At 40.4% G+C, this 21,709-nt stretch overlaps 1 protein-coding gene across 1 annotated transcript in view; it reads right to left on the bottom strand.

The window, feature by feature from the left end:
- The window catches only part of sec23ip (SEC23 interacting protein), a 162,802-nt gene that overhangs the window by 51,822 nt on the left and 89,271 nt on the right, over positions 1-21,709 (bottom strand). The window contains exon 15 of the mRNA XM_072239520.1: positions 12,907-13,009. Within this exon, the coding sequence (XP_072095621.1) occupies positions 12,907-13,009 (103 nt within the window). The remainder of the gene's footprint in view (positions 1-12,906; positions 13,010-21,709) is intronic.

A 21,709-nucleotide genomic window follows, 5' to 3' on the forward strand; every position in this document is an offset into this window, starting at 1 on the left:
TTCACCGCAGAGAAACGATCGTATCTGGAAACGGAGGGGTCACGGTCGGTGACCTCAGATGACATCACAAAGGACTCGCCCGAAAGCTGACTGCGAAGGTCTGTGTGGAAGCCGTTTGAATATTCATTTGTTTTGCTCTCTCTCTCCTTCCCCCCACACTGTCCATCTCCCACGGCAGCGATTACTGCGAACTGAACTGAACTAAATTGAACTGAACTTTGCGTCACTTTGAAACTGGTCATTTACCCCTAGACAACGATAGAGCTTGATTGATCCTGTTATCTTAATTCTGTGTACATGTGTGTTTATCATCGCTGAACTGTTGCATTTATTATCCTTTTGATTAGAGTACTGTGTTGCTTGTTTCTTTAATAAAACTTTCTTAGTTCTAGTAATCCAGACTCCAACTGAGTGATCCATTTCTGCTGGTTTGGCAACCCAGTTACGGGGTACGTAACATACCCAACCAACACCATGTTCCTGAATGTGCAATGTTCAAGCCCAGAAGTCTGGAAGGTGGTGCTGTAGATCACAGCTTTCTGGTTGTGCAGCTCACCAGCTTGTGAGGGCTGCAATCTAGCCCATTGGATTCAGCGAGTGCTATCAACATTGAAAGAAAAACCTAAAAATATTATCCAGCATCTGCAGTCTCCACTGGAAACATTATGGTGTTCTAAGTGTTTTGTCAGTATAATAATGAAGAGTTTGATGTCAGACCAGCAGATCTTTAGTCCTTCTATGTTCTCTCTCCCTCACTTCTTGAGTAGCAATAGAAATTTTACCTTTTATTTTGTTTAGTCAGTTCCAAAATATAAAGAACTATGGGAGATTATCTGTGATGCGCTCACTATCTAAGCAAGTGATTATTTTTAAGACTAACATTTTTGATACAGAAGACTTGAATATCTCCTGTGCTTTTTCTTTCATAATAATTGCTTAAAGTTCCTAAATCTTTCAGTCATTGATTCTCTCTCTCTTCTAGTATAGTTATTTGCAAGGACAGAATCATGCTATATTTTGTGTATATGGATTTCAGCAAGGCATTTGATAGGGTGCCCCATGCAGTGCTTGTTAGGAGGGTGGGGAGGCGTGGGATCCAGGGGGACGTTGCTTTGTGGATCCGGAGCTGGCTTGCCCACGGGGGGGAAGGGAGTGGTTGTGGATGGGTCGTGTTCTGCGTGGAGGTCAGTGGTCAGTGGTGTGTCTTGGGGATCTGTTCTGGGACCCTACACTTTGTGATTTTTGGAGATGGCCTGGATGAGGAATTGGAGGGATGGGTTGGTGAGTTTGCTGGTGAAACAAAGGTTGGGGTTGTTGTGGATGGTGTGGAGGGTTGTTGGGGGTTGCAGCGGGACATTGATGGGATATGGGGCTGGGCTGGGGGCTGGCAGATGGAGTTCAGCCTGGATGGGTGTGAAGTGGTTCATTTTGGTGGGACAGATGTGATGGCAGAATGTAGTGTTGGTGGTGGGACTCTTGGAGGTATGGAGGATCGGGGGGGGGGGGGGGGGGGGGAGGTTGGGGTCCGAGTCCATAAGACACTCAAAGCTGCTAAGCAGGTTGACTCTGTGGTTAAGAAGGCATGCGGTGAATTGGCCTTCATCAACGGTGGGATTGAGTTTAAGAGCTGAGAGGTAATGTTGCAGCTATATAGGACCCTGGTCATACCCCATTTGGAGTACTGTGCTCAATTCTGGTCGCCTCACTACAAGAAAGATGTGGAAACCATAGAAAGGGTGCAGAGGAGATTTACAAGGATGTTGCCTGGATTGGGGAGCATGCCTTATGAGAATAGGTTGAGTGAACTCAGCCTTTTCTCCTTGGAATGACGGAGAGAGAGGGGTGACCTGATAGAGGTGTACAAGATAATAAGAGGCATTGATCACGTGGATAGTCAGAGGCTTTTTCCCAGGGCTGAAATGGCTAGCATGAGAAGGCATAGTTTTAAGGTGCTTGGAAGTAAGTACAGAGGAGATGTCTGGGATAAGTTTTTTTTTATTAAACGCAGAGAGTGGCGAGTGCGTGGAGTGGGCTGCCAGTGCTGGTGGTGGAGGCGGAAACAATAGGGTCTATTAAAAGACTCCTGGATAGGTCCATGGAGCTTAGAAAAATAGAGGGCTATGGGTAAAGCCTGGGTAAGTTCTAAGGTAAGGACATGTTTGGCACAGCTTTGTGGGCTGAAGGGCCTGTATTGTGCTGTAGGTTTTCTATGTTTCTTTTATTCCACCGCAAAACATTCCTGGGCACTTCAGTAACTGGTTATCTGATGGAGAAATTAAAATGAGTTTGGTGTTGGCCTTCAGAGCTCAAGGAGAAACTGCAGAAAGTTTCCTTAGAAATCCACCATGTCTAAGAATATATCTACAGTTAAAGTAATTTATTTAATAAGCAAAACTGATCTCCTTATCTTTCGTGATCTTTCTACTTTTATCAAGTAGTTTGAGCAACATAGGGTGGCATGCTGGCACAGTGGTTATCACAAAGCTTTACAGTACCAGTGACCGGGTTCAATCCCTGCCACTGCCTGTAAGGAGTTTGTATGTTCTCCCCATGACCATATGGATTTCCTCTGGGTGCTCCAGTGTCCTTCCACAATCCCGAAGACATATCGGTTGGTAGATTAATTGGTCAATGTAAATGGTCCTGTGATTAGGCTAGAATTAAAATCCAGGGACGACTGGGCAGTTCAGCTCAAAGGGCCGGAAGGGCCTATTCCACGCTGCATTAAAAGAAAATTTAACTATTTAAATTAGCTAACTTTTAACACGTCAACCATGTCATTTCCTTATTAAAAGGAACATGCGAAAAAAGAATAAAAGTATTCAATTATAGTTTCTTCCTCAAAATGCACCTATGCAAGTAGGGAACAAAATTTTGTTGAAATACCAAATACCTGTCTCTGAGGATGAACATGAAAGCTAATTTTTCTCTTTAAAACTTAGAGGGAAAATCAATTTCCTGAGCCTGTAGCCAGTGAGTTGCTCATTCTTTTTTCCTCAAGTGATGGTTACAGAAGAGGCTATTTTCCACATGAATAGCCTTTAGCTTGGAAGTAATAAATACTTAATGCCCCAAAGGTAGTCCCTAAAAGTACTTCAATTTTTAAAAAATTTTCTTTGATAATTCTTCTTGCAACTAGACAGATCCTAGATGTGAATGGTGCAAGAGACAAGCTGCAATACGTATGGGATCGTGTTTACAAGATTGTTTATTATTCACAAGGTGAATTTGAACATTGCAATGAAGCAATTCCTCTGAGCATTAGTGATGGAAACAGTTCTCCTACGGTTATCAGCCACTACTAAATAACAAATGGTCATTTCAAAGTGGAAAAATTAAAGAAAAACTGCATAATATTAGGAATTTCTGCAGTTTGGAAGCAAAATAAAATTACATGATGGCAGTTGCACTATATTCTTTTCAATTATTTGCTGCTTTGGCTATCGTTGGGCAGATTCTTTTGAGATGCAGATTAGCAGATCAGCTGGGATGGTGGGAGGTGCATTATACTTTAAAAAAAATCAAGTGAGAAAAGAAAATGCAAATTTAAAGGGAAAGTCTGTCAAAATAATTTAAATCAGCAGGATCTCAGATACAAGACTGTGGTGAAAATCTCTTCACAGGCAGGAAGCTAGAGTCACACATGAACTGAAATCCAGGGATAATCAGACATGCAGGAGTATCAAATGGAAAAAAATATACAGAATTATTGGAAAAAGACTAAAAGGTGCTCATGGAAATACTGTGCAGATGGTGTAATAGTATAGGTCTTGGGAAATCACGTATACAACTCATTAAAATTGGCAAGGCAAACAATGAAACTGTTAAATATATGGTTAATTTATTTTATAGCTGTAGGTAAAGAGTGCTCTGCTGTAGGTAAAGAGGTAAAAAGTTATCTGCTGCCCAGTTTCAGCACTGGTGTAGTCCCTTCCCACTCACATTCAGGATACCACTGCTTTGACGCGGCTCTCAACTGTGCTAAACCTATATGGTCACCTCTTCTGCTCTTAGACAAAGCTGGGACAAAGTTCCCCTGGTTCTCACTTTCCATTCCACTCGCCTCTGTATCTAATCGTACTTCACAATTTTTACCAGCTTCCAATTTCTGCGAGGTTCCATTGCCAGAAACATCTTCCCTAACCTTATCGCATTTCAAAACATTCTCTTCTCAATTCCCTGGTTCACTCTTATCTCCAGCAACCAGTTATCTTTGTTCATACTTTTCCATGCAACCACAGGTGTTCTTTAACCTCATCAATGGCTAACACCCAGGGAGCTATTGTGTTGTTTCAGGTGAAGCCACAACTGACTTGGATTTCTTGGCATCTAGCATATAATATCCATGTTCAAAATGTGGAGGTGTCTACATTCCAAAAAGTAAAAAACAGACTTGGTGGTAACATTGCAGAGAACTTTCCTTCACTCTGCAGGTGGTACCCTGTGCATCTGGCTGTCTGTCACTTTAATCCTCTATCCTTCTCCTGCACTGTTCAAACAAGGAAAGCACCTCCACCTGGGCACTTGCAGTCTTCAGGGTTCAATAGTTAATTCCATGATTACTAGCAACTTATATTTTTAATTCAGCTTTTCCTCATTCCTCTATACTTCCCATCTTCTAGGCATATAATACAGATGTCATCTATTTCACAGTTCTTTCACGTCCATTTGTTCTCTTTCTCTATCTAGCTTCATTAATTAACCAAATGGTTTCACCACCGCTCAAGACCATGACAAATCTGGTTCCACCACATCAGCAACATTCCCTTTGCGCTATTAGTTTCTTCCTCACTCTCTGTGCAACTTAAATATTTTTGTCAATTCTGACAACCCCATTTCTCTTCTCACAGAAGCTGCATAATCTGCTGACTGCTTCCAGCATTTTCTCTTTTTGTTTCAGGGTTCTATCATCTGCTATTTTTCATTAATCTTCTAACATAAAACTCAATGCTTTGCCTTAGTCATAGAGCACCCACTAGCCCACAATGTCATAAAGATAGAGTTGAATCACACAGAAATGAGACTCTCAGCCCACTGCATCCATGGCGACCTTTCTGATCATCTACACTATTCCCAGTTGCCCAGACTGAGTAATATGCTTCTATGCCTTGCCTATTTAAGTGCTAACTAAATTCAAAGTTCAAAGTAAATTTATTATCAAGGTACATATACGTCACCATATACAACCCTGAGAATCATTTTCTTGCAGGTAGCTCAAAGGAAATACAAAAGGATAAATGAAAAACTACACATGAAGGTGAACAAATAATATACAAAAGACAAACTGTGCAAACACAGAAAAAATAGTAATAAGTAATACCGAGAAGATGAATTGTAGAGTTGTTGCAAAGGAGTCCATTGGTTGTGGAATCAGTTCAGTGTTGAGGTGTCAAACGTTGTGCCTGCATTCAATTCCACACTTCCCACGACAGCAAGTTTTATATATCAACCACTCTGTAAAATACTTTCCCTTCAAATCTCCTTTAAAGCTCATGTCCTCTTGTTTTTGATATCCCTGCCATGGGGGGAAAAACATTCTGACAGTCTAACCTATCCATGTTCTTACAATTTTACCTGCCTCTTAGGTCACCCATCAGTTTTCACACTCTAGAAAGAGCCCAGGCTATCCAATCTCTTTCTGTAACTAAAGTTCTCCAAAGCACACAATACCCTAGTAAATCTTCTTTGCACTCCAATGCAAACATAGTCTTCCTACAGCGTGACAACCAGAAATGCACAAACTGTTCCAAGTACAATGTAACCAATGTTTTGTAACATTGCAAACAATGACCATCAAGAACTAACTACAGTAATCCTTTTTATCACCAAAGCTGTACCTTTACAAGTGCTCATCAAAACACAAAGGTTGTGAGCATACCTGCCCTCATCATCTTTTCAGCAGTGTTTTTCATATTCCAATCACCATTTGGATAAAAAAAACCCTTACTCAGATACTATCTAAGCCTCTTAACCATAAACCAATGCCACCAGTTTTAATGCCTCTGCTCTGGCAAAAAGTTCCTTATTATCACCTATCTATGCTACTGTATCTAATTCTCCAAGATAGTACTCTGGTGATTTATCCAAAGGGCACCAGGAATGAAGTTTTTTTTTAAATATTGCATAAAATTACTATTGCAATAAATGCAATATTATTCTACTCTGAGCAGAGAAAGGTAAAGCAATATACAACAGAAGTGTTTAAAACTATGAGCTATAATAGGTGAAGTACAAGTCAGTGTTTCGAATTGTAACACTTACAAGAACGATGATAACAAATTCATTGACACGTTGAAAGAAATAACCTTAGATGAATCTAATGTAGCAAAACTGAGTTTTAAACTATTTCCTGCCACTCACTGCAACAAATGCTGTTAAATTTAATAGCTACTAGATTTTACCCCATTAATTCAGAAAAGGCTGGTTTTCAAGTTTTATTTGGAAAATCTCCAATAAGCAATTTAAATTTTCCTAAAATCTAATGTTTGTTAATCTCATTTGGATTCTTGATTCTTAAAATCTCGACCATTATTTCACAGATGTGGGTCTTTTGAGCTCACCATATCCTTGACAAACATCTACACTAATGGCACTTACCAGCACACTGAAGATTCTACATCTACCAACCCGTCTGGCAACACGATTCAGCATGGTCAGTCTCCTATAGTTAATATTTCCCTGTTCCTCTCTGCAATCTCATCCAACCAGACAATCATTCCAGATATAAGCACTGTAGGAGCCATGTATCTATTTTCTGTCTGTATTGTATTTTATTTTGTGGTGTGTTTAATGTGGTAATCTGCCACGTGGGTCAGAGTGTGATAGAAGCAAATGAGTATAGTTATGCATTCACACTTTTCTTAGTTTAGCTTAGTCTCTCAGCAGTTTTAGTTTGTTTTCAAGCAACCGCTATAAGCACTCTTCTAATTCTACCCGCTGGGTATCACTAATTTTAAGTGATCTACTATTGGGAGCTAAGCTTTGCTACACCAAGGCTTAAGACTCTGGAGTTCGAAACTTTACTTCTCAAATCTCAACCTCACCAGCACCTTTTTAAAGTGTTCCTTAAAACTGACTCCTCAAAGCTATCACGAGGAAATCTACAGATGGTGGAATTTCAAGCAACACACATGGAAGTTGCTGGTGAACACAGCAGGCCAGGCAGCATCTCTAGGAAGAGGTACAGTCAACGTTTCCGGCCGAGACCTTTCGTCAGGACTAACTGAAAGAAGAGCTAGTAAGAGATTTGAAAGTGGGAGGGGGCAGGGGAGATCCAAAATTTTAGGGCAAGACGGGGTGGTGGGGGGAGGGATGGAGCTAAGAGCTGGACAGTTGATTGGCAAAAGGGATATGAGGGGATCATGGGACAGGAGGCCTAGGGAGAAAGAAAGGGGGAGGGGGGGAAGCCCAGAGGATGGGCAAGGGGTATAGTGAGACGACACTTCACCTGTGAGTCGGCTGGGGTGATATACTGCGTCCGGTGCTCCCGATGTGGCCTTCTATATATTGGCGAGACCCGATACAGACTGGGAGATCGTTTTGCTGAACACCTACGCTCTGTCCGCCAGAGAAAGCAGGATCTCCCAGTGGCCACGCATTTTAATTCCACGTCCCATTCCCATTCTGATAAGTCTATCCACGGCCTCTACTGTAAAAATGAAGCCACACTCAGGTTGGAGGAACAACACCTTATATTCCGTCTGGGTAGCCTCCAACCTGATGGCATGAACATTGACTTCTCTAACTTCCACTAAGGCCCCACCTCCCCCTCGTACCCCATCCGTTATTGCCCATCCTTTGGGCTTCCCCCCTCCCCTTTTTTTCTCCCTAGGCCTCCTGTCCCATGATCCTCTTATATCTCTTTTGCCAATCAACTGTCCAGCTCTTAGCTCCAACCCTCCCCCTCCTATCTTCTCCTATCATTTCTGATCTCCCCCTCCCACTTTCAAATCTCTTACTAGCTCTTCCTTCAGTTAGTCCTGACGAAGGGCCTCGGCCCGAAACGTCGACTGTACCTCTTCCTAGAGATGCTGCCTGGCCTGCTGCATTCCACCAGCAACTTTTATGTGTGTTGCTTCTCAAAGCTACTCATTGTTTACCCTAATGTCCGCTAATGCAGTGTGAACTCTGCAGCTCTATAGAAAGCACCCTAACAGGTTGCATCTCAGCCTGGTATGACGACTGTTCTGGGCCAACAGAAACTGCAGAAAGTGGTCATTCTGCACCCTGCAAACATTGTGGGCTTGTTACTTCCTCCCATCCAGTGCATTTTCACAGTGAGGTTATTCAGGAAGGTTAATCAAGGGCATCAGGGGTATATGCCACCCCGGTCATTCCCTTTTCTCTCTCTACATCTGAACCAGCTTCGAGGACATTTCTTCCCCACAGCAATCAAACTTGTAAACTAACTGCTTCTTTCTCACCCCCTTCCTGATGATGCTGCCACATTCCCAGGCTCCGAACACCACCTCATAAACACAAAAGATTCGGCAGATGATGAAAATCCAGTGCAACACACACAAAATGCTGGAACTCAGCAGGTCAGGCAGCATCTATGGAAATGGATAAGCAGTCAACATTTTGGACGTCTTCAGCACTCTCAGATGTTATGTTATTGTCATATTAGCATTTCTTTTTGCACTACCACCTTTGCATTACAGTTTTGCACTCACAGTACATATGGTTGCTTTTATTATTAATAGTATATTTTTAGTTTGTAAGCTTCATGCAAGCAGCGAATTTCATGGCACCCTGATGTTTGACAATGCTTCTTGGAAGAAAATTGGGATATATTACAATTTTTACAAGTATTAGATAAATACAGTTGTAATCACTAATAGTTCAGCTGATTGCACAGCAGGTAGTGCTGCTGTCTCACAGCTCCTCTGGCCAAAGTTTAACCCTGACATCCAGTCTTGTTATGCACTCAGGAGTCAACATAGCTCAGCAAGCAGTGTGCTGGCACTCCAGTTTTGGATGGGAGTATTATGAAACCTCTGACGAGACCACCATGCAATCTGCAAGCACTGCCACAGAACAGGACAGGTTTGAGAGAATGGACTTTTACGGAGGTGTACTTCTTTTGCCAATTACTGTGAGAAGCCTGTGATTATTTATCATGGGCTCAATGCTCCTTCTCCATTTTGAATCAGTGGAATATTACACTTTTTCAAACAATTCGAGTACATGCTTGATTCCCCCCCCCACCCCCATCCACTGGGCAATCTCTTGCCATGCATCAGATAACAGAATCCTGTCAAAAAACTAAACAATGTGTTATGCTGCAAGGCAAAACATATTCTACAAATTGCATGTTTCCCAACAATCCATCTTTGTCAACTTCAGCATGTTTGTCTTCCTCTTTTCTCATTCAACAGTTATTCAGCTTAAAATCACATATGCAATTCAAAATCTGCAATACTGTATAATTACTGTATAATACTGTCTGAGTGTTCGTCTTTCCAATGATCTCCAAACACTTAAACGCTTAGTGCAATCCCTTGTGCAGAGATTAAAACATGACAAAATATTAAATTTCCCTTATTCTTTAAAAAAAAATCTCTCCACTCAAAGCGAAGATGGGAATGATCAGGCTGGTGAGAGAGTATGTATTCTGAGTTGGAGACGAGTTAGGAAAAGAGGATAGCTGTGATATGCACAATTCACAGAAAGGATGGGTTTAAGAGTCAAGTCTGGTGATTCAAGGAATATTGCAATTTGACGGTGATTCCGAGTAGGCCTTGGAAACTGTACATTGTGAAGGGAATATCTGGAGATCATGGGAACTAGCCTCCCAAACATCGAAGTGATCTTAAAAAGGCAAAAAGGAGGCATCCATTATTAATAACCCCCTTCAGGTGAAATATGCCCTCTTCTCATTGCTACTATCAAGGTGGTGGTACAGGAGCCTGAAGACACAAACTCAGTGATTCAGGGACAGCTTCTTCCCCACTGCCATTAGATTTCTGAATGGACAATAAACCCATGAACACTACATCACTATTTTTTGTTGCTCTCTTTTTGCACTAGATATATACATATATATATATACACACACACACACACACACACACACACACACACATACATATATATATATAGTTTATTATTAGTATGCATTGCAATGTACTGCTGCTGCTGCAAAACACCAAATTTCACTGCATATGCCAGTGATATTAAACCTAATACAGATATGCTTGGTATCAAAAAGATACTGATAATCTGTATTGGCTTGGGAAGATCCAGCAGTATCAAAATGGATGAATGAGCTATAATCTAGGACGCCTGGGAGAGACGGCTTTGTGGTATTGAATGGCAATAACACTCTGGGGGAAAGCCCTCAGTCTATTGTTGAAGCTTGGGAATGCCCTAGTTTGTGAGATCAGTAAGGGGGGCATGGACAGAATATGCTCCTGGGCTGAGATATGGAAGCAATGCAGTACTGCAGGTATAGAAATAATGGGATCAAAGTTCAAAGTACAGTACTGTGCAGAAGTCTTAGGCACATAAATATAGCTAGGGTGCCCAAAACTTTTGCACAGCACTATATTTGTCAACAAGGAACGGAGAGCAAGTATGTAAATCTGGCAGGAGCAAACTATGTTGGGAGCACTGCAGGAGGGTAGTGGGACAGGTGACAGAAGGAGTTCCAGAGGTGGAGTTAGAGATGGAGGTGTCATGTGCGCAGGCACACCAAGCCCTGGGACACCACGTGGCTTTTTGATCACTACAGAATGCCTATCTGATGCTTCCCGCTCCCTCCCCTCTCCATTCTCCCTTTCCCAACCATGATTCTCCTCTCCCTGCCCTGTTCCCAGTTCAGTCCACATAAAGACGAATACAAGAATCAGATTTATCATCATCACTCACATATGTCCTAAACTTTGTTTTTTGTGTGGCAGCAATCCCATGCAATGCACAAAATTACTACAGTGCTTTGCAAAAGCTTTAGGCACCTGAGCTATACATAGGTGCCTAAAATTTTTGCACGGTACCATACATTATCAAAGTATGTATACTATGTACAATTTTGAAAATCACCTTCTTACAGGTAGGCACAAAAGAAAGAAACAACCCCATTTTAAAAAAAAGATCATAAAATAGAAATATTCAAGAAATAAAAACAAAGAGCGCTGTTAACACTTTCAGATCGGGCAGGACCTGAGGAAAGAGACAATTAGTTAGCAGTTCAGATCATCAGAACAAGTGATCAAACGTGTGCATAAGCTTCTCTTACGTCAGGGGTCCCCTGACAATATTCTTGCGGATCGGCCAACTGGGGGGGGGGTGCGTTCAAGTAGGGTTAAACTCACCTCAGCATGTCTTTTATAGTTAGGATTGCCAACTTTCTCACTCCCAAATAAGGGACAAAAGTAGCAGTCAAAAACGGACACTTGTGTTTGCCCCGAGAAAGACTACCATGACCACGAACCCTTGCGCGGGCACCTGTGTGCGCATGCGCGTACACGCCGATTTTTTTTCTCCACAAATCAGATTTGGCTTAATCTTCCCAACTACACTGTACATACATTATTTCTACTTTATATAGATAGTAGATACTCAAAGAGGATGATCTTGGAATGACATTTCATGGGGTAACATTACAGGAAAATGCAGGTTTACTGATTTTTATGATTTGCCAGTGGATCTGCCACAAATGGTCACTGTCAGTTGCAAGGCAGAGAGTACTGGATGTGACAGTAAGAAAGAGAAAATAGAAAGTAGTTGAAGTATATTGTAGTGCTTTGGGAGGGAGGTTCAGTAGTTTAATCCCAGGAGAAAGATGATATTGACTTTAATGGAACTGCAGTGCAGAATACTTCAGAGCTGGGGGCTGTAGTTCCTGGGAAGCTAGATGGGGGAAAAAAATCACTAACATTATTGGTGCAGAATGCATACCAATAGAAGTAAACAATATTTTATTCCATATACGAGGGCCATTTCAGTTTCTATTATTATTCTACAAAATCCTGAACATATTCAGGAGAATGGAAGGCAATACCATTTAGCTTGAGATAAAAAAAAATCCATGTCAAAGCCATTCCTTTCGCGAAATTCAAGGCAATGTAATTTAACATGTGGAGATTTAATAAGATATTTTGAATGATTTCTTCTGTATTTTAGGAAGTTAAAGGGAATAAAAATGTTTCAAAATGACTTTGAGAACTTATTTTCTTTGTTACACAATTCCCAGATAAATAAGCCACGAATAGTAAATCTGCACGTCTAGCTGGTAGAATTAGACTTAGAGGACAGATTGGAATACTATTCAGCAAACTACAATGCAATACAGACAGGAGCTACGTGTCTGTCTCACAGTTTTGGTGTGCTAGAGAAGAGAAGTAATTTAGATCTCAGTAAAAGTTCTTTTTCTATTTCAAATACAAATCATTCCTTCCCATACAGACAACTGCCTAACCACATGACTCTACCAACCATCAAGTGCATTCACTTTTACAGCAGAAGCAATCTAAACCGAAAGAAAAACCTCAAAATATAGATATGTTAGAAGAATGCGAACACTGCAACTTTGCTTCAAATTTAATCACTGCATTTACTGTTTGCGCAAGAAACTGGCTGTCCCGAGACAATATCCTTTTATTCATGTTGGAAAAATCATATATTTGCACATCAAATTTCAAAGAAGGAATAATCCAATTCAAGATAGGCAAAAATCAAATATTACTCAGCAATTACTTTAAACGACTTTGGGGAATATTCAAAATAATTTAACCTGCATAGATGCAAATTCAATTTTTTTTTGGAAGAGTGACATATTCATACAATATATGTAAGGTTTGTATGACTTATAATTATAGCTTTGCACAGTAAATTTAGCTATATAGTTCTAAGTACTGAATTACACTTGCAGATTCTGGTACATCAAATATAAAAGAAATGACTTACCAAGGTGTAGCCTCTTTCTGCCTTTATGATGTGGTACAAGGACTGGTTTTATATCCAAGTCGGGGAGAATCATTGGCTCTATCCTATATGCCACGGGATCCAACTGAGAAAATAAACAGATGGTTGACTACCAAGAAAAAATACAAAATTTATACTGCAGAAGGTAATTCAATAAAATACAAGCAGGTTTACTATCATTTTACAGAGATACTCTGAAAATAAAACAAATAACATTGTGGACAAGTAAATCGAAACTCCTGTCAATGATTGCCATAAGAGCAAATGTAATATTGGAACACAGATGTGAAACTGTACAGAAACCTTCAAAACTCTCCGACAGCTTTTAGGCATAGTTACAATATTGTTTTAATTTTATAAAGAAAAAAAATTGAAGATTGATGACAGAACACTGGGCAGAGACAGAAACTGAATACTTAAAGCATTGAGCATCCAAATTGTAATTTCATAGAAATGCAATCATAAAATTAACTCAAAGCAGACAGATGAAAACGTAAAACAATGGAAATACTCAGCAGGTCCAGCAGCTGCTATGGAGAGCAAAAGTTAATGTTTGATGTTATTTGCTGCATGGGAAAGTACTACAAATACATGTAGGTGGAAGATCAAACCTTGGATAGAACAAGATTTATTTATAGGCATCCGTTAGTCTCATGAGACCATGGATTTGCGCCTTGGAAAGTTTCCAGGGCGTAGGTCTGGGCAAGGTTGTACGGAAGACCAGCAGTTGCCCATGCTGCAAGTCTCCCCTCTCCATGCCACTGATGTTGTCCAAGGGAAGGGCATTAGGACCCATACAGCTTGGCACCGGTGTCGTCGCAGAGCAATGTGTGGTTAAGTGCCTTACTCAAGGACACACACGCTGCCTCAGCCAAGGTTCAAACTAGTGACCTTCAAATCACTAGACAAACACCTTAACCACTTGGCCACGTGCCAACATAGAACAGTCTCTTCAAAATTCTGAAAGGAAAGTGGAGGAGACAATATGCCAGGTGATTAAAGCTGTCAAAAACTATGGAGGATGATTTGTTGAATGCAGACACTGGTAATGTAGAATGTGAGGACAAAGAAACCACTGTCTTTGCTCTGGTGAGGGCTGAAGGGGTACAAGCAAAGTGTATGAAACAGAGCACTTGCGGTTGAGAGCCTCATTACATAAGAGTGTGCTAGAAGGCACTGTAAGGAAAATGACTTCTCAGAAGCAATGACATGCAAAATCTTACCTTAACGGATAGGACAGGCTAGAGAAACTGGGTGAATGTAATGGAATCTTTATCGGAACTAGGATGGAAGGAGGTTCATAAAGACCTTCATAAATACAAGATGGTCATCAATGACCAACAGACGGCTTTGAAAGGAAGATCTACTTGTTGGAAAAAAATACACTCAAGAAGAAAGCAGAAGAGAGGGAAAAAATCAGCAAAAGGAATAGATAGATTGCTTGGCAAAAGTAGATGATGGAATAGTCTCTCGTAGAGCACTGAGATTGCAACGGACTTACGGAACAAATAGTCTTTCTGTGTTGTAAACATTTCAGTAACTTGCAACATATTTTGCTCAGATATCTTTCAAAGTGATCAATTTGGAATGAATTAACAATGCAAATTCAAATGCCCTTTTCAGAGCAACCCAGTAATCTTATAATTCACATTTTAATCAAAAATCATTGAAATTATTTTACCATTGGGTTGTGGTTCAAGGACTAAATTATAAACAGTGGGAAAGCAGGAGTGTATTTCTTATTTTTGTCTAAATTTGCTAGGAATTTGCAAGAAAACAACATTTAGGTATTAAATAAATAACACCTAAGTGTTTTTAATTTGAAGAATCAGTCCAAAGCACTTTGCAGAGATAATCAAAATGAGACAAACTAATGTTTCATTAAAATGGTAGGCTACAAGGCAGGGAAAGTGTAAAGAATGAGGGAGGGAACTGCAATCTGAGGGGAGTTGTGAACTGAGATCATCAAGCATTAAAAGTCATTGTGCAGTAACTGGGTGGTAGAAAGTTAAAAATATATTTTAATGAACATATCAATAACTAAATGGCATTTCAAGTTAAATAATAAAAAAATCCTCCTTTTAAAACCTGCCATTGCTGTCAGACAATTTAAAGAAACTTAATCCCAAACTTGTTAATTAAGGATTCCTGGTGATAATAATTCTATTGCACACCATTATTGATTTATTCTTCTCCTTCCACCTCTCTTGGGTAAAGATTAAAAATTAATCTGCAGATTCTGAGTACTGACTTAGTAAATTCAGGTTGAAAATGCAACAAGGCTCAAGGTTAGAGGAAGTTTTTTTGCCATCTAAGAGTACATACAACAGATTTTTAGGAAAATCAACTATGTATTAAGTTCTTTTAAAAAAAATCAATACTCCATGTGAACAACAAAGATAAGGATGCACATGGTTCAAGTTGCAAGACTTTAATTTTTCAGAGGATTGAGTATTAATTCTCCCTGATATCATCAATTTATACATCCTCCATATCTCAACAATAACAAAAAATGATTCACAAACAATTAAGAACACTTTATTTGTGCTACAGTCACCATCTGAAAGGTTAAAGAACTCATTCAGGTCTCCAGTGGTTTAGTCATATTGGTACAATACATACTTACACATCCTTATAATCTCACTCCCAGTTATTAATCTAGATTAATTTTCTCGTCCATATACTAGACAGTTCTTCAACCTGTGCACCTTCTTCTGCATCAATCTCATCTCCCACGATTTGATCCATTGCCCTGTCTCCCAATGCAATTCACCTGTCCATCTAGAAATTCTTAAATACTCCTATTGACCAAGCTTCAACTACTCTCTCAAGGTTGTGCATTCCATGTACTGAACATAGCCACTGGGTGAATAAGATTCCCCTCACATTCGCTATAGATCTTCCTTACCTTAAACCAACATCCTCTAGTTTTAGCTAACATTGGTATGGGGAAAGAGTTTCCTGCAATCTGTCACATTAATACCCCACAAAGTTTTATATACCTCAGGCATGTCTCCTTTCACCCCCTCTGCTCTAGGGGCACAATAGAAATAACTCCTCTAGACTCTCATACTGAACCTGCGCAACCCATCTCTGGCAAAATCCTGGTGAATCTCCTCTGCACCCACACCAGTGCCATCAATTCATTCCAATAACATGGTGTCAAGAACTGCATGTTCCAGCTTCAGCCTAGGTCTGAACAAGCTTTTATAAACTTGACACATAACTTCCCCACTTCTGTATTTCATGCCTCTACTAAAGACCATTGAAATGCCCTCTTCACTTTTTAACCTCACCCCGTGTGATGGAGAGCACTCAGTAAACTCATCCCTTACATGTACACATTTACGCACACACACCAATACTGCCATGTCACTTTGCTGTCGTTGTGCAGAGTGAACACACTTCAATGTCATCCCTGGTACGTTCTCATAATGGGTCCTAAACCAAGCTGATGTGCTCAGGTTTGCTTATGGTGTCTTTTCTGCCCTACATGGTGCAATATTCCATTTCTTTAGTACAGGTTTCCCCTGCCATCCGTAGGTACAGCGTTCCTATGAAACGGTTCGTAAGCCGGAATGTCGTAAAGCGAAGAAGCAATTACCATTTATTTATATGGGAAAATTTTGTGAGCGTTCGCAGACCCAGAAATAACCTACCAAATCATGCCAAATAACACATAAAAGCTAAAATAACAGTAACATATAGTAAAAGCAGGAATGATATGATAAATACACAGCCTATATTAAGTAGAAATACTTCTCTACAACGATTGCCTGCACAGATCTCCCTAGTGAAAATCTCACGCAAGCACTGTTGGCATAAACGCGCTCTCCAGTAACCTTTAAACTATGAAGCTGCCAAACCTACCAAATAACATGTAAAAATACACAGCCTATATAAAGTAGAAATAATGTATGTACAGTATAGTATCACTTACGGGAACTGGGAAGACATCGAGCACACTGATGATGGTGTGTTAGATTGAGTCGTTGCAGGTTGGGTGGTGCAGTGGCCCCCACCCTCCGGGCTGCTGACTGATACATTGCCGCGAAGCACGCATGAGTAGCCGGAAGGCACACAGCACATCTTTAAGAAAAAAGCAGAAATAAACATGCTAATTAATTAAGTGCTGCCCGGCACGTAAATGTCGGCACAGATCAGAGGTGATTGCATCGGCACTGATCTGGGTTCAACAATTACATGCTAGGCGGCACCTAATTAATTAGCATGTTTATTTTGGCTTTTTTCTTAAAGATGTGCTGTGTGCCTACCGCTGCATTCTCCGCGAATCGGTACAGTATCTGTCCGGGGCCCAGGGGTTGGGGTGGTGGGACACGGGGGTGTCATCTCATCATCGATCAGGACAGGCAGCTCATCTTCTCCTATGACTGCCTGCCTCAATGTCGAAGGTCGAGGTTCGTCGTCTGCTGTGGCTGATGTGGAAGGCTTGCTTGACTGCTGAGCCTCGAGCATTTTTATATCACACAGTTCTTTGTAAGGACTCAAACCATCTTGCAAATATTCCCTAAACCTATGTACCATTTCAAAATTAAAGTCATACTTTATCATTGCAGCGAAAATCTCACGTAGTTGCTTCACGTTCAGTTCCTGGACGACTTCACTTTTGCTACTGCATTCGGTTTCCATTGTTATCCTTTCCTCTTCCAATTGCATCAGCTCTTCATCTATCAGTTCTTGGTCATGGGATGCCAAAACCTCTTCAACATCATCTTCGTCAGCTTCCACAAGCCAAACTCACTTTGTCCTTGCTTCGTTCACCACGATCGAAACGCTTAATTATGTCTAGTTTTACGCTAAGTGTAACACCCTTATGAGCTCTTTCAGGCTTTTCCAACACCATAGAACTCATCTTGCTAATGGCTGCTCAATGCAACATGTTTAAGCAATGCCGTTCCGAATCCGGGGGAGAGCAGCTGCTCGGGGTGCGCGCTGCCTTTTATTACGCACTGCCTTTCTTCGTAACAGTGAAAACACCTTCAGAAAGCGAAAACAGGGTACTAATGTAGGTCGTTCGTAACAGTGAGGTTTCATAAAGCGAACGTTCGAAAAACAGGGGACGCCTGTAATGGGGAAGTGTAAATGTGTATGTTGTTTGTATACCGTATTTAATATAGATACTTCTGTTTATTTGGTAATATGATTGTAACTACATTGTGCAGTGCATCATATTCTAATTCATGTGTAGTCTTAAGTTAACTTAGTCGGTAATTAAAGATGATATGTGCTAGAGCTTAAAAGAAGCTGGTGAAAGAGAAGGAAGCACAACAGGAAAAGGGATGATGGAACATGGTATGAAATAGAATCAGAATCAGATTTATCATCACTGGCATGTGACATGAAATTTGTTAACTTAGCAGCAGCAGTTCAATGTAATACATAACATAGAAGAAAAAAATAATAAATAAAATAATAATAAATAAATAAATACACCAATTAGAGTATACATATATTGAACAGATTTTAAAACGTGCAAAATACATAAATAAAGTGAGGTAGTGTCTAGGGGTTCAATGCCCATTTAGGAATCGGATGGCAGAGGGGAAGAAGTTGTTCCTGAATCGCGGAGTGCATGCCTTCAGGCTTCTGTATCTCCTATCTGATGGTAACAGTGAGAAAAGGCATGCCCCGGGTGCTGGAGGTCCTTAATAATGGACGCTGCCTTTCTGAGTCACTGCTCCCTGAAGATGTCCTGGGTACTTTGTAGGCTAGTACCCAAGATGGAGCTGACTAAATTTACAAACCTCTGCAGCTTCTTTCGGTCCTGTGGAGTACCGCCCCCCCCCGCCCTCCATACCAGACAGTGATGCAACCTGTCAGAATGCTCTCCACAGTACATCTATAGAAGTTTTTGAGTGCAGTTGTTGACATGCCAAATCTCTTCAAACTCCTAATGAAGTATAGTCACTGTTTTGCCTTCTTTATAACTACATCAAAATGTTGGGACCAGGTTAGATCCTCAGAGATCTTGACACTCAGGAACTTGAAACTGCTCACTCTCTCCACTTCTGATCCCTCTGAGGATTGGTATGTGTTCCTTCGTCTTACCCTTGCTGCGACACCACTCCACTAGTTGGCATATCTCACTCCTGCACGCTCTCTCGTTACCACCTGAGATTCTACCAACAACGATTGCATCATCAGCAAATTTATAGATGGCATTTGAGCTATGCCTAGCCACACAGTTATGTGTATATAGAGAGTAGAGCAGCGGGCTAAGCACACACCCTTGAGGTGCGGCAGTGTTGATCGTCAGCGAGGAGGAGATGTTATCACCAATCTGCACAGATTGTGGTCTTCTAGTTAGGAAGTCGAGGATCCAATTGCAGAAGGAGGTACAGAGGCCCAGGTGCTGCAACTTCTCAATCAGGATTGTGGGAATGATGGTAAATAGGAGACGGTCAGCAGATTTTTGGATTAACCAGTACAGTATTAATAGACAAGATAAGAGAATGGTTAGAACACTGAAAAGGCAGAGACTTTGGGTGACAAAAGTCTGACACAAGTCTGCATAATACACGTGAATTTTTCTTTCAAGATGTGTTTTTGAATAGTTAAGCAATACTTGAAACTCATAAGTTGCAGTTCGTTGAAGGAAACTGTTCTCAATAATCCATACTTTATTACCAAAATTTTATATAAAAAGCTTTTTATAATTCTTTCATGCTGTCTAAGCACTTAAATTTGCCTTTTCTCAGCATTACAAGATTGACAGCAAGGAGACTACTCAGCATTATGCAGATTATGTGCCACTTAATACTTTTACAGTACAGTTTTATTGAGACCTTTTCAGCTGACAGCCAAGATACCCTTATTAAACTGAAAAGCAATCTAAATGTTAAAAGTATTCTCATATAGAACACAGAATACCTCAGCCTCAAGAAATATGGAAACTTTATAGTTTTTAACCCAATAACTCAGCAAGTAATTCAATTTTAACTGTATGTTCTCAATTTGGTTATTTGCTTATGCAAGAAAACTTACACATATTCAACTTCCACTTTCCTACTGGTCTTGACAGTTTTCAAATGCCCTATTTTACATTATGCCTGACACCCTGAAGCTCAAGTATTAAACAATAATCTTTGAGGAAAAAGTGATTATTTCAGGCTGATTTCTTGTGATATGTGACAAATTTGTTATAGTTACCAATATTTACCAAAAACTTATTTATAGGCACAACATAAATTAGCATTGTTCTAGTAAAGATGTGCACTATTAATACTGCTCCACTTTAGTGACACAATCCATTAACTGTCTTATAGTATGTCAAATTTGAATCATTTTTTAAAACATTAGACAAGATTGGACACAATAACACATTTAGTGTAACTACACAGATTTTTAAAATATATATTAAAGAGATAATTAAATTTGACTGACACTGCCTATTGGTTTTTAATTTTATGGAGGTATCCTTTTAGGCAGCAAATAACCAGGCACCATCATAGAAATACCATTAAGTGCACCTACAAAACAGTGTCTCCTCAATTTTGTGATTAGATTCATGAGAGATCTACTGGAATTTACAAGTGAGAGCGTGACTGTACATTGCGTAAGACAATGTACACCTATACATTTTTCAAGTACTCAACATGTCCTCATACTTTTGACTCAATGACGCATTTCTAAAGTACACTCATAGTAGGGAAATGAAGCCAATCAACAAGTCTGTCCAAATAGTCTAAATGCCTTCATTCTCCATATTGCCCTAGTTAAGTGTTCTCATTAGAGATGCAACAGAATAGATTCCAATTCCAAACTCTAGATATTTAAACTTATTTTGAAACTAGGATTAAAATACACAATTTCACATTTCATTAGATTCCTATTCTTGAAGTCAACATTCCCTCTAATTTTTTTTTTTAACAGCTTTGCAGACCAACCATTGTTCTGAGCAGGAATTATTATTATTATTATTTTTTTTAAATACACATGGATTGGTTCTTTATATTAAAATTATATAAAATTCCCGCTGCACAGCAACAAAGTCTATGTGTGCAGGAGCATTTCAATTACTGGGTGGCTGTGCAGCTTCCAGGGAACAGTGCTTGAAATGCAGAGCCTAGGAAGGAGGAGGAGGAGGAGGAGGAGTCCTTTCATTAGCTTTGTCTAGAAAGAAGGTGTTACGTACCCCGTACCCGGGTTGCCAAACCAGCAGAAATGGACCACTTAGTTGGAGTCTGGATTACTGGAACTAAGAAAGTTTTATTAAAGAAATACGCAACACAGTACTGTAATCAAAAGGATAATAAATGCAACAGTTCAGCAACGATAAAACACACATGTACACAGAACTAGGATAATAGGATCAATCAAGCTCTATCGCAGTCTAGGGGTAAATGACCAGTTTCAAGTGACGCAAAGTTCAGTTCAATTGAGTTCAGTTCAGTTCGCAGTAATCACTGTTGTGCAGTTGGGCAGGGAAAAGGAGAGATAGCGAAAGCGAATGAATATTCAAAATGGATTCCACACAGACCTTCGATATTCCTCGCAGTTAGCTTTCAGGCGAGTCCTTGGTAATGTCTTCTATGGTCACCGACTGTGACCCCTCCATTCCAGATACGATCGTTCTTCTGCAGTGAACCCAGCACCCAGGCAAGGGTGGACACACACACACCAGGTTCCCGCCGATCCGTACCTTTCTATCCTGTACGTCTATGGCTGGTCCCGCGACCAGACCTCCAACAACTCCCACCAACTAGTGGGAGTGGGCACACCGCTTTCAGGGTCTCGTTACCTCGTGGAGTCGTGTGTCTGTTGC

Source organism: Mobula birostris, chromosome 21 (assembly GCF_030028105.1).
Source record: "Mobula birostris isolate sMobBir1 chromosome 21, sMobBir1.hap1, whole genome shotgun sequence".
In the NCBI taxonomy this organism is placed as follows: Eukaryota; Metazoa; Chordata; class Chondrichthyes; order Myliobatiformes; family Myliobatidae; genus Mobula; species Mobula birostris.